At 38.3% G+C, this 14,188-nt stretch overlaps 1 protein-coding gene across 1 annotated transcript; it reads left to right on the plus strand.

The window, feature by feature from the left end:
• Positions 1 to 353: 353 nt before the first annotated feature.
• Positions 354 to 13,730, plus strand: KCNK18 (potassium two pore domain channel subfamily K member 18). Its single transcript, XM_034440293.2, has 3 exons — positions 354 to 591; positions 1,544 to 1,687; positions 12,909 to 13,730. The coding sequence occupies exons 1-3, from the start codon at positions 354 to 356 to the stop codon at positions 13,718 to 13,720; spliced, it is 1,194 nt and encodes a 397-aa protein (XP_034296184.2). The 3' UTR covers positions 13,721 to 13,730.
• Positions 13,731 to 14,188: the final 458 nt, after the last annotated feature.

A 14,188-nucleotide genomic window follows, 5' to 3' on the forward strand; every position in this document is an offset into this window, starting at 1 on the left:
GCAAACGACATAGCTCTATAAACAAATAGCCTCTTCTTTCAACTATCAGATGGCGATAACCCTTGATGCGTATAGTCGCTCGTCATATGCATGCATTACAGCACTTGAGAAAAATCAATATTTCTTCTGCACAATGTATTAGCATCTGACAGACAGTTGTTTTAAATCACAGTTGGTTGCAATCTCTATCCAGGTTCCTTGGATATTGTAAAAATAACCCCAGCTATAAAATGAGGATCTCTTTAGCTATGAAACAGAAGTAAGGTACAGGCTTTTGGTCGGTCAAAGAAGACTCTCTACTTGAGTTCCATAGATGTTTTCTCTCTGCTCATGAAGCCTTCCGTTTGGTCTTGATGCGAAGTTTTGCAAAGATGACGTTAAGAACATCTCCTTCGCAGCCAAAGGAAAGGACTTGCTGTCAGGTATTCTGGGCTATCTTTCCCCATGCTTGCTTCATTTGTTCATTGGTGGTCTATGGTCTTCTGGGAGCTCTCATGTTTTCTCACGTGGAAGGCTGCAGAGAGAGCCATGAAGGTGAAGCATACAGGAGCTTTATGCTGAAACTTTGGAATCTTTCAAAAGATTTGTCAGGTAAGAATTTGCAATGTTAGCAGAGGAGGCAACCAAGTTAATTGCACTAAATGTGTCCTCATTCTCTTCTTGTTTTGAATATATAAATACATTTGGGAATCTGAGTTTCTGTAACATTATATTTTTCTTGCTTAAGTTGAAAGGATTTCTTAGTTCTGCAGGCAGATTTATTCTCTGATTCTCTGCCCTGCCTCCCCAATATCATTCCTATGCTTTTCATGAATTGTGGAACATAGTTAGGAATAGAAACGGGAATGTGAAAAATAGCTATAAAACAAAGCATGACTTAGAAATTTACTCTAACATAGATTGTGCTTAGCATTTACAAAAAGTAGATCATAAATGTTTTAATCCTAAAGTATTCCTTAAACCTCCACTGGTCCCTGGGGATAATGGAACCACTTCAGCATGCACATTTGTTTAGAGATTGAATCTAACATAAGTGTAATCATTGTTGAAAGAGATAGTCTAAGAAAAATGAACATGCCAAGAATGTTTTCAAGATTGATTTACTTTTTAAACGTTCAGTAACAATATTTTTGTATGCTTTTTGTTAGTAGTGCTAAATGAATCTGGGTTTTTTCCTTGACATTCCTTCAACATTTTCTCAATATCACCAGCTATTATTCTGAGAAAGAAGTTAATCTGTAAAGCAGATTAAAGTTTTCTTGTTAATACCAGAGGCTAATTCTGTAGCATATATAACCAAATGAACTGTGCATTTCTCTTAACATTGAGTATAGAGAGTAGCCATATTCAAAAACTAAAGAGGAAAGCTGCAAAATCAGAGGGAGTTGTTTCCTGTCAATGGAAGACTTATGTGAGTTTAAATAAGCCACCTCCCATGTTTCATTGCCACAACATGTCATATTCTATGGATGTAACACAGCAGTAGTCTGTAGTCTTTAATTTTCCACTTACTAATCACAGCATCTCGCTTACTTATTAACAGATAATGAGACCAACAATGAGATATTTACAAACAGGACACGTGATCTGATCAACGAAATTGACTTTTCATGGTTTACTGATCCCTCACAGAACTGGTCCTTTCTTGGCTCTCTCTTTTTCTGCTGCACTGTCTTCACCACAGTAGGTCAGTATGATTTGTGCGAAGTATTTTGCAATAAAAGTACTTGGACTAACCAAAGGTAAAGCAGAAAAAGCATCAATGAAATTCAGAGCCCTTTAAAGTCAGCACATGTGATCCAAGGCCCCAGATTATTTAAATAACACCAGTTACTTAGACCTCTACAACTGTCTTTCACTTCACAGTTATATGGAAGTAACTCCTGCTAAATACAGTGGGATTTACTTTTGAGTAAATCTGTACTGTAATTACGGCAGTAACAAAGACCTTCTAGAAAATGTCATCAGTGGACATGAAGCTTCATCAATTTAATAACCCATTCAAAAATGGGCTAAAGTTATCAGGAGTTTTACTGATGATGCCAAAATCCCAAATCATGTGAAAATATTTTGCCCAAATAGTGCACTCTATGCATAAAAGGACAAGCATGCATGTGCTAGACCCATTGGCAGACCCATTGCCAATGTGTTCATATTGCTGAACATATTGGCAATGGGTCTGCCAATGGGCCTAGCACATATGTGCTTGTCCTTTTATTCATATTATGCAACCACTTGCATTTCCTTGAAGATGTAAAGAATTGCATTTATGATTGGGAGCCTCAATAAACAAGGTTAGGTTCTCCAAGTAAACCTAAGTATAATCCTTCTGAAGACCTAAGTTTTCAATACAAGTCATTCAAGGACATAAACTCTCTCGCTTATACAGGCTTTCCTGTTTTGCATTGCATATTTGTACCCTCTCTTCAAATACTGTATGTCTTGGGGATCCTGACAACAGTCATAATAACTAACTGTTGGGTTACAACAGTTAGTAACAACTAACACAGATGACTGTTTCCTGGTACAATAGATAAAAAGATACTGTAGATTTGTTCCATTTCTACCACCCTGCTGCCCTGCTTCTTTGTGATTCAGAATGTATTAATTTCCCCCTCCCCCAATTTTGGTTAGGTCTGTTCACACAGGTAGTCCTTGACTTACAACCTTTTGTTTAGTGACTGAAGTTACAACGGCAGTGAAAAAAAGCATGACCATTTTTTTTAGTTATAACCATTTTTCACACTTATGACTGTTGCAGCATTCCCCATGGTCATGTGATCAAAATTCAGACCCTTGGCAACTGGCATATATTTATGATGGTTTCAGTGTCCCAGTGTCAGGTGAATACTTTTGACACCTTCTAACAAGCAAAGTCAATGAGGAAAGCAGATTCACTTAATAATTGTGTTACTAACTTAACAACTGCAGCAATTCATTTAACAACTGTGGTAAGAAAGGTCACAAAATGGGACAAAACTCATTTAACTGCTGTCTTGCTTAGCAATGGAAATTTTGGGTTCAATTGAGGTTGTAAGTTGAGGACTGCCTATATTTCATATTATGTACTTGCTTATATAAAAAGAACTCATCAGATAAAATTAGGACAGACTAATATGGATATAAGAATGAGTTTCCTTACCAACAGTTATAGTATATATGTTATGTCTTAGTTCCAACATCATTGTTAAGTTGATAATTTTCCAGATGTTTATTACCTTCACTTGTTCATAGTATGGTTTTCCTAAGTTCATCACACAATTTGAGAATAAAAATTGTAAATATTTTTTCAAATTCCTCAGTAAAATTGGAATCAACTACTGTGATTAAATAAAAATATGGTATGTCTTTGGCACCTATATTGCTACTCACTTTGCTATCCAAGTGTTTAACAATTGCTGGCCAACACCAAGGCTTCTGCTCTGCCTTCTTTATTTTTAATTGCAATAATAAAATAAAAACAATAATTTATGGTAGTTTGTGGTGAGTGCGATCTAATGCGATCTAAATCTATAATGTGAAACTTCGCAAGTAAATCCTGTGAAATTTAATAGGGTTGACTCCTGATGTTGTACTATCCTTCAATTAGAATGCATAGCCAGTTAGATGTTGCCAAATTACAACTATATTTCATCACTTCACTCAGCCATGCTTATTGAAGTTACTAGAGATACTAAAAGCTGCACCTCAACAAGATATAAAGGTAAAGGTAAACGTTTCCCATCTAGTTGTATCCAACTCTATGACTGGACATCTCTTTTTCTTAGCTGAGGGAGCCAGTGTTGTCTGAAGACCCTTCCATGGTCATTTGGCAAGCATGACTATATGCCGAAGGCACATGAAACACTGTTACCTTCCCACTGAAGTGGTACCTGTTTATCTACTTGCACTTGCATGCTTTCAAAGTACTAAGCCACAGGAGCTGGGATAGGTAATGGGAACTCACCCCATTGCACAGTGCTAAGGTTTTGAACTCCAGCTGTCAGCTTTCCAGCTGACAAGTCCAGTGTCTTAACCACTGAGCTATTGTGCCCCTCCAACAACATAAAGAAATGAGCAATTCTAGCCTGCTTGAGACTGGCCTAAGCTCCCCATTTGTAGACCCTGTGGAACAAATTTTTTAGAGCCACTTTTCATTTCTAGCTGGGGGTGCTGGATTTAAAAGTAAAAATAGATGTCCTAAGACTTAGATATGCTAAGATCACCAACTACATCCCTAAAAACTCAAAGAAATTAAGTTAATTTTCCAGTTGGGAGGGCAAACCAGAAAAATGGGTACCTTGTTCTTAAAATGTCAAAAACGAAATACAAAGAACAGGATGAAGATTTCAGTTTCATTCAGTCTCCTAATGTCATAATATTCCTAGCATATGCTCTGTGGACAATTAAGGAACTAGACATAATTTTATTAGTATATTTCTGCCAGAGTCAAAGAGGAGGATTATAGAAATAAATTGCTCTTAAACAAAAATGTTACTCACCAAATGAAAGCAAAGATGTTACTCTTCACCAAGCAACATTGCCAGCATTCATGGAAATATCAGTAGCAATCCCATCAAGCAAATAAAGATGTTTAAATATTTAGGTAGCTATTTCCGGTCATCTACTTCTTGGCTACAGTAAACTCAAGAGATTACAAGCTAAATTCACAAAGTTATCAGTGCAGTCATTACATCTGTCAGTTCCAATAGGAACATATAGCATTCTGCATCCATTTTAAAGTTTCGTACTAAGATGTTAAACCTATTGTTGTTTAGTGCCTAATTCTATGCCTATTCTGATCATTCACATTTTAAACCAGTCCAAATTCATTAGGACCTTATTGTGAGTCCTGCTCAACTCCAAATGTGCTTCTTTGGCTAGAACATGGATAGCCTTTCAGAGCAGTCTGAAGGAGAACAATTTAGGGCACATTGCTGAGTCAGCTTACTTTGGCTGATATGCTTCCTTCCACTGGAGGAAAAGAACAACTAATGATCTGTTCTCCTGTGGCTTTTTAGCCTCATTCCTCTTGTCCTTTGGAATAGACAAGTCTTACAAGTAAAGAAATAGAAAATTCTTGTTCTAGATGTACAGAATTGCAGATCCAAAATCATATTTCCCAAGTATCTGTATAGAATTACTTGCGCCTCATATAGGAAAAATCCCCATCATGTTAGTAATATTTATCTTTAAAATATGGGGAAGAGAGTCTAGACTAGAACATTTCTGTTCCAATTCTACAATTGAATCAATAGGCCAGTTTTAACTTCACTTCTCCATCTATGCAGTGCTCATAACCTTACTTCTTACTGATTGACCATGCTGATCCAAAACTAAAGTTATTTTGCTTTTTATTTATTGACTTTTCCATTAAATTTTCCAAAATTGAGCAGTAAAATTTTGTTCAATTGCTACTGTTATGAGAAGGCTTTGTGTTTGATTATTAGGATGATTAAGAGCACCATAGATGATTAGATAGATGATAGATTGATAGAGAGATCTTCTATTTTCTCTATATATTTTCTCTATATATTTTCTATCTTGTATATATTCTATTTTAATTATATTTTCATAACTAACTGTTAGAATATTATCACTAACATTCTGTAAACAATTTCTTCTGCACCTATATAGAAATAAGTTTTTTAGGTTTTAGCTTAGCTTTTTAGTTAAATTGATTTAAGAATCAAATTTACAAACTGTACATGTATTCTTATACAAATATAATAATAGCGATTTCTCCAATAGTTTGTAGCTGACAGTATCATATTGGTATTCGGTATTTTTTAAAAGAGATTTGCATGTAATATGAACAACCTTTTGACATTTTTTCCCATTTGCTTTTCATTGCGAATTCAATATGTCACTGAATTTTAATATTTTTGCTGTTTACATACTTCAGCGATCTCTTGCTTGAGATTATGTCAATATTTTGTAATTATTGTTTACAGCAATACAGAAAAAAAATCATTAAATGTTGATACATAATCACGTAGAAATCCATGCAATAAAGCATTTGGAGTTAATGGTAAATTACATCTCTTCTTTGCATTGATTTTTCTTACAATTCTCTTCCAAAATATATGAACAACAGGATGCGGTTCCTGCACTGAAAATAATCTTTAGTCTGCAACATCCAACTGTTAAAATTGTCATTATTATATATTATATTCAACTTTAGAAGCCAAATAAAAACAGCATGAAATTTTAACAATTATTACTCAGGGTTGAGACTATTTGATCTGCCTCATTCCATGCCAAAGAGACATTTTAATGGACATAGTTAGGACTGTTATTGTTAGTATTCTTTCATGTATTCTTTTATTTTCATTCCCTTCTCCACCTATGTATATATAATAACTAAAATAAAACACATACACACACTAAGTAATAACCAAACTACTTTTTCAATAAAGCTATCTTTAGCTATAGAAATGTTTTTATATTGATGTTGCTTTCCTAAATTATGAGGTTGCTTGGTGAATCTGTTTCATCGTGTCCACTAAATCTGTACAGACTATTAAATATTAAGTGCATTTGGAACAAGGGAAGAAGCTGCCTTTTATCTGGGCAAACTAGCTAGCTGTCTAGTTCCGTTGCATATTTTGTCTGGCAACAGTTCTTTAGGATTTCATTTAATAATAGAAATCTGTTTGAAAATCATGACATATTTCAAGACTTTTGTTCAATACAATAAACCTAATTAGTTAAGTATGACTTTCAGCCTTAAAGGTTTCCCTATGCACTGCTGGTCATTTATCCCTTGACTTAAGTCAGGGGTGTCAAACTTGTGGTGTCACAGCATTGTTGTATTGGGACTTTTTCCCCTTCACTAAACCTGGCCTGGGCATGGCCAGCGCATGACAAACCAGCCTGTGGGCGGTGAGTTTGACAGCCCTGACTTAAGTGATTAAAAATAATGCTAAAAGACTTATGCTTGAAAAAACTTTGACCTTGCACTTCAGTCCGGACACTCAGTTCTGACCACAGTGAAGATACTGGATCAGACCTCTGCCCATCTAGTCCAGCAGTCTGTTCTCAGAGTGGCTGAAACTGTACAAGGAAGCCCACTTCTCGCTCAGCAGATGGCCTTCATAGGAAGCCACACTGCCCTGAAAGCTAATTGCCATTGATCCATGAACCTGAAGCTGCTTGGGGACAAGTAGCTCTGGATTAGTTTAGCAGTCAAAGAAAGTCAATGATCATAATAGGATGCAAAGTCACTGTACGTGTTCTGAGTTAACTAGGAGAAGCCAACACTTTTGAAAATAGAGGAACAATATTCTTTCTCACAATGGCTGATACTCTTAGACACAAATCGTTAGTATTTGAGTAGATGCTTTGTTCAAATTTTTAGGCGAACACAGCTGGGTTAAGTCCTTCTGATGACTATGATTAAAGGACAAAAAAAGGGACAAAAAGACACTTAAAGCAATTAGCTGTTCTCTCTAGCCTGAAAATCAGTCTTGCTCAGCACTGCTTACAGGTGTGAGCTTAACAGGACATATAAATCACCTTGGCTGCAAAATTGAGAAAGTGAAAGGTATGTGTGTGCCATTATAAGGGTTCCCATATTGAGTGCTAAATTTCACACATTGCTTGGATTTTGCATTCTATGTAACACAGCCCTACATAGGATCCTCCATCAGTTTTAGGTGGCAGTTGTGATGAAGAAGACTATTTTGACAGAATTGGGGAAACTTCTGTATCCAGCTTCCTAGCAATTTGGGATAAGGAAATACATTTTGTGCAAGGTTGAACTATAAAGTTAAGCCCCACTGGGTAATCACAATCTGCTTCTTAATATTTTTTCAGAGAACATATAAACATGTAACTAAACAGGTGAAGACACAGACAGAGAAACGCCATGTTGAAATATGGAATGTCATGGTGAATAAATGGCTACTTTTAGCATGCTTCTAAATATTAATCATTTTGGCACATTCTTTTTCTCTAAGGAAGAGTTTTCTGCAGATAAGTATTACTTCTCGACTGATATAAAATAAATCCTGAGGAAGTGATATAGCGTAATAGGAGGACCTCTACTGATGATCCAGTGACTGGGCAGATTAATATGAAAGGAGATAAAACTCCCCGTAAACTGTGGAAATATTCCAATATTCTAAAACAAAAACATTGTAACAGAGCTAAATAACTGGTATAAAAACTGGCACCTTCAAAATCAGCCAGGGCTAACAAAAGAAAGCTTTTAAGTAGCTAAAACCTACATTCCATATTGCAAATGTGTATATTTAACAATATTTCTCAAAATCTTCCAATGAAAATATTTACAGGTGTTGGAAGAAACATCCTTCTGGGTTCTGCTCCAAGTGGGGAAAACAGACACTGGAAACATGGAGACTGCTTGGAAAGATGGTTTAATGGTGGACAGGATCACATGGCTTGAGTTCCTGAACAGAAAAGGGCAGATACAGTAAATCCTCGGGTTTTTATGCTCTCTCTGGCTCTGCATTTCTTGGGGCCACGAAAGAGTATCCTGATTGGTTGTCAGACTCCCAGGGGGTGGGGGTCTTGCTGGCTGATGCAATCTTCCCAGGTGCCATGTGGTGAGCCTCGTCTAGATGGGTCCCATTGTGTTAGTTTCTGTTGCTATTGTGTAGAGGGCTAATCCTATCTTTCGCAATTCCTACTATGGCTCTGCCTGAAGGAGGTAGATCTTTGTTATGTAGAATAGACTGGCCCAAGCCTTAATGGCCCATTGACAAAGGGTGGGGGGCAGGAAGGTGGGAGCTGCTTTGTCTGTAAAATATGCTTCTCATATTTCTGCCTTTTTCATATTTTCTAAAATATTTCACTCTTCCAGGAAAGGGGTGGGTGCTAACTTCCTACAATCCCTACTCTTTTTTTTTTCAAAACGTGAGTTTTGAAACAAGTTCTTAGCGAAAGATTAAAATTGATCAGGTCAGGGAGGCTTGATGAGTGCTTTTAATTGCTCTAATGCAAAGGGGAAAGACATTGATAGAGGCAACAGAAAAGGATTCCTTCAGTGGCTTCCAAAAGCTTTCAACCATGAAGGTCTAGCAGCCAGGAAAAAATTTCTGGTAAGAATTTTACAGTATCCAATTTTCCATGCCAATTAATTTCAGATTTCAGATATTACTTTCTGTGAGCTTCCAGTCAGGTTTCAAGCAAACACATGTCCCAAAATTTTTCACAGCCATGATTTTCCTTTAAATTACAGGCTGCCCATTTCCAAGGGTTGGTTACTGAACCTGTCCTAGCTCTTTATTGCACCCAGGATTTGTGAGTCCAAATTGAGGTTAGCCAGTGTACAATATCCATTCTTTTTTTTTTTTTTTTGGTGTTACACATAATGAGCCCTGGGATTTCTACTCATGAGACCACCAGTGCAATATATCTTCCTTTACTGGGCAACTGGGCAGCATCATTTGTAAGTCACAGTCAGGGCTTGGTTTTGGAGATCACTTTTCTGCTATCTCTTCAAGTGAGGGAATTGCCTGAGGGGGGATTGCCCCCTCCCTATGGAATTAGCAGGGAGATATAACTCCTTGGGCTTTTAGTGCTACAGAGCAAAAATCAACCTAGGAGAAGCTTTGTGTGGAGGTAAGTGAAGGAAATAGTTTCAATCTAATTCTGAATGGTCTGTCTCTGTGTATGCAGCTACTTTTACAATACAGGCAATAAAAACATTTTGGACATATTTCTCCTCTCCACCAGACAGAAATCTAGAGTGTACATAACTTGCTGTGGCAATCACTCCCAAATACAATTCTTACAATAAACTGATTACAATATAAATGAGACAAGAAAGAAAACCTTACAATGAATTTCCACCCTCCCCCATAGTCTTTCCAGCTGTCTTCTGGGAATTGAAAAGAGTCTTTTGGTCTTTACTTGTACATCTCAGGGTCTTTTCTTTCATGTCTTCTGGGTAGCATGCTTGGTGGTAAGGCTGGTCAGTCAGGCTTGGAAAGGTCTGCTCCACTCTGGTTGCTGTGCTGACTTTCAGTGGAGGCTGGATTCAAACCCAATTCCTGGTTCAAACAGATGGAGGGTCTCCTTTGGAGGCAGCATCTGGATCCATGTGCTCTGCTTCCACAGGTTGCAGAGTCCTTTGTGCAGGGCTGAAAGACATTAGAACAGGGTCCCCTCCCCCTTTTTTGTGGGTAATCTTCACAGGAAAGGCATTGTAACAGGATTAGAGATGGGGGGGGTAGATAGCTTGCAGGCAGAGTTTGAAAAGGAACAACACAACAGTATTGCAGTTACTAAATAGATAATGCAGTTCCAACAAAATGGAGACACCAGATAAGAAAAAACTGGATTCACATGCTTCAGGAAAGAGATGAACAGGTAAACCCATTTAAACACATACAGTAAATGCAAGACTGATTTTTTTTTTCTTGTAAATGAACTTAAAACGTTTCCTCATAAACTTGAGTTGTTACTTTAAGATACAGAGAGAGGAGAAAAAAAAACAGAAATGAAATGAAATGCTCTCCTTAATCTGTGTTTGTTGGCCAGACAAACACAGGGCAAAGGCTCTTTCTTTCTTTTTTCTCTCTCTCCCATTTTTCGTTGTTTCAACCCTTTTTTTTTTTTCTAACAATTTAAAATTCTTGTCTCTAGAGATCAGATACATTTTACAGTTACAATTACCTCGAGGGTGCACAAAGACTTAGACACACACACATGAAGAGAAGAAGGACAAAGAGAAGAAAGCAGAACTCTGAGATTTCACACACACTGATCATTCCCACATAAATCTCAGTTAAATTAGGGAAGGCACAAATCTTAAACATACCACGTGGTTGCATAGAAGACAGAGAGACAAACAAACAAAACAAACAAACAAAACAAACAAAAACCCCAACATTCCTATTTATATATTTCCCTTTTCTTTTAAGTACCTTTATTTAGCCAAATTTGTCTCCCGGTGTTGTCTCTTAGCAAAGCCCATTTTTGACACCATTTTCCTAATTTCCTTTTATCCATGCCCCTCAATATGGGCACCCGCCTGGCGTCCCAGGCCGCGAGCACTTCTTCTACAGGGGTCCCCGCCACCCGCGAACTATCGCTACCCATGACCCTTTCCTTTTCTCCGGAAGGATCACTTCGACTTAGCCGGGTGGCACGCCGTCAGTTTTCAGAGAAAAAGCTCTGGGAAGGACTTCGATTCCCTTACGAAGTATGGGCCCCTTCCTCTTAGGGAATCGCCGTAGTTTTTCAGATCCAAAAAGGGGATCCGGGAGGACCTGCTGACCCCAGCAGGTGGTACTGGCACCTCCTCTCACACACACACGCTCGCCCCGTGTCTGGGCTGGACAAAACCGGGTTTCCTTTTCACAATTTTATTACCCCCCTTTTTCACACGCTTGGCTTTCGCTTGGCTTCCATTCCTTTTAAACACAAAGTTCCACATTTGGTGACCCCCCCTTGCTTTCTCTATCCTACCGGTCATGGCTCGGTGGAGCTAGCAGTAGGCAGAGGTGCGGCTAGAGGTCACTCAAAGAGGTGAAATCAGACTGTTTTCCAGGTGGAATCCCACACACACACTTCCTCCTTCCCTAACAGAAGGTCCTGTGCTCTGGCAAAACCCCCATGCTCTCCAGACTGTTAGTCTTTCTGCGGTTAGGAAATGCACAGAGGAAGCAAGATCCAGCTGTACTTGGGAGAAGGGCCTTCACTCACACACATGCAGGCATACACAAATTTCCCATGCTTTTCCATACTTTAAAATTAAAATTTAGAGGTACTCACCTTCTTTCCAAGCAGCCTTTGAGCTCAAACTCAAAACCCCTTTAAAACCTAGTTCCCAATGGCCAAGGTCCACGAAAACATACCCACAGACTCAATGGGTCTGCTGCTAGCAAGGGAGGCTTACCTGGGCCTGGTCCATTGGTTAGGTTAGCTTGGAGTCCCACTGGCTCGCCAATTGTTGGAAGAAACATCCTTCTGGGTTCTGCTCCAAGTGGGGAAAACAGACACTGGAAACATGGAGACTGCTTGGAAAGATGGTTTAATGGTGGACAGGATCACATGGCTTGAGTTCCTGAACAGAAAAGGGCAGATACAGTAAATCCTCGGGTTTTTATGCTCTCTCTGGCTCTGCATTTCTTGGGGCCACGAAAGAGTATCCTGATTGGTTGTCAGACTCCCAGGGGGTGGGGGTCTTGCTGGCTGATGCAATCTTCCCAGGTGCCATGTGGTGAGCCTCGTCTAGATGGGTCCCATTGTGTTAGTTTCTGTTGCTATTGTGTAGAGGGCTAATCCTATCTTTCGCAATTCCTACTATGGCTCTGCCTGAAGGAGGTAGATCTTTGTTATGTAGAATAGACTGGCCCAAGCCTTAATGGCCCATTGACAAAGGGTGGGGGGCAGGAAGGTGGGAGCTGCTTTGTCTGTAAAATATGCTTCTCATATTTCTGCCTTTTTCATATTTTCTAAAATATTTCACTCTTCCAGGAAAGGGGTGGGTGCTAACTTCCTACACAGGAACAAGCTGGAGGCCTTTGCAGGCCTTAACAGTACATGATATGTCAGTGTTTTGCAATGAAAACTCTGATCTGCACAGCTCTTTTTGAAAAAAAACAAAAGGTATCAAAATGGTCTAATATCTGTAATGGAAAGACAAGGAAGAAGGAGAATTTTATTATTTGCCTTCATGTTTTAAATGCAGGCAATAGGTTCATTTAAAAAAAAAAGATATACGCATATTTTATTTATTTAAAACAAAGATGTATTTTCAGAAAAGATATCAATAAGCAGACAAAGAAAACTAGTGAAGTTATACAATTAATGCTCCAATATAACATTAATAAAAAAAACCTGAACCACTCCCCAAAACAACTATTATATGCATATGCATTAGTTTTGTTCAAATTGAAATGCCATAAAAAACAAATAATATTTAAACAGTTTTCTCTGGTTTTCTTTGGTTTCAGGTTATGGTCATATTTATCCTGTGACGAGACTTGGGAAATACCTGTGCATGGTGTATGCATTGTTTGGTATCCCTCTCATGTTCCTGGTCCTCACCGACATGGGTGACATCCTAGCAACTATATTATCCACCTCTTACAATCGAGCTCGGAAACTACAATCAGAAGTATTAGCCAGGCTTTCTTTTAGATCTTGCTGTAAAAAAAGGACTGATTCAAAGGGAGGCTCGGCTTCACTTGGACCAGCCAAAATCGTCCTTCTTGAGCCTTTAAATATTAAGGATGCTTTGAAAAATAATTCTTCCTTTAAAAAAAAGCCTGGGCAAAATCAAAATGTTGAAATTTTTGAAAGGCTTATCATCAGAGAAAATGCTCTTCTTGCACCTCCAAAACTGACCAGATTTGAACGATGGAATTCATGTCCTGAATTGGACAAAGGGGCAATGGTGAATCACGTGATCAGCAACATTAATAATATAGGGAAAGAAGTAGAAAAGCTGAATGTACCCTTTTCACTGATGACTTTTATTGTTTTTGCATACATCTCCTGTGCTGCCGCTGTTCTTCCACACTGGGAAAGAGCTTTAAATTTTGAGGAAGCTTTCTATTTTTGCTTTATCACCTTAACAACCATTGGCTTTGGTGATATCAAACTGCAACATCCCAACTTTTTCTTATTTCTCTCAGTTTATATTATAGTCGGCATGGAAATTGTCATAATTGCTTTCAAGCTGGGACAAGACAGGATCCTTGGTCTGTACAAGAAGCTGCTTTTCTGCATTGGTCAAAAAAATGTCTCAGACAAAACAACATGAAGAACATCCATCTAGCCCAAAGAAGGCATGCAATATCACTTCTTGAATGAGAGCCATAGACAGTGGATTCTATAAAGGGAATGGATGCTTGCCTTTTTCCAATGGAGAATCAACAAGGGATGAGACAGATATCCTCCTCACCATCACTGGGAATCTGCTGTAAACTAAGTGAACTACTACATAGAGCAGCTAAATGTACTTGGTTTGAAAATAATTTCCCCCTTTTAGGATATGAAAATGATAGAATAACAGTGTGAACTGGATACATCTACTCAAGCGTAAGACTCATTGACTTCAACAATGTTTGCTGGAAAGTAAGTCCTATTGAGTTGAACAGATTTGTTCTGAATAGGCATGCATGGGATTGCCACTAAAATTGGAAAATTAATGTTGAGAAAACCTGAAAGAGCACCTGTTTCTATTATTAATAGTGCACCTGGAAGCACCTATTAGAAAGGTCTCCTTCGC

This window comes from Pantherophis guttatus, chromosome 6 (genome assembly GCF_059756535.1).
Source record: "Pantherophis guttatus breed Tessera chromosome 6, ASM5975653v1, whole genome shotgun sequence".
Lineage (NCBI taxonomy): Eukaryota > Metazoa > Chordata > Lepidosauria > Squamata > Colubridae > Pantherophis > Pantherophis guttatus.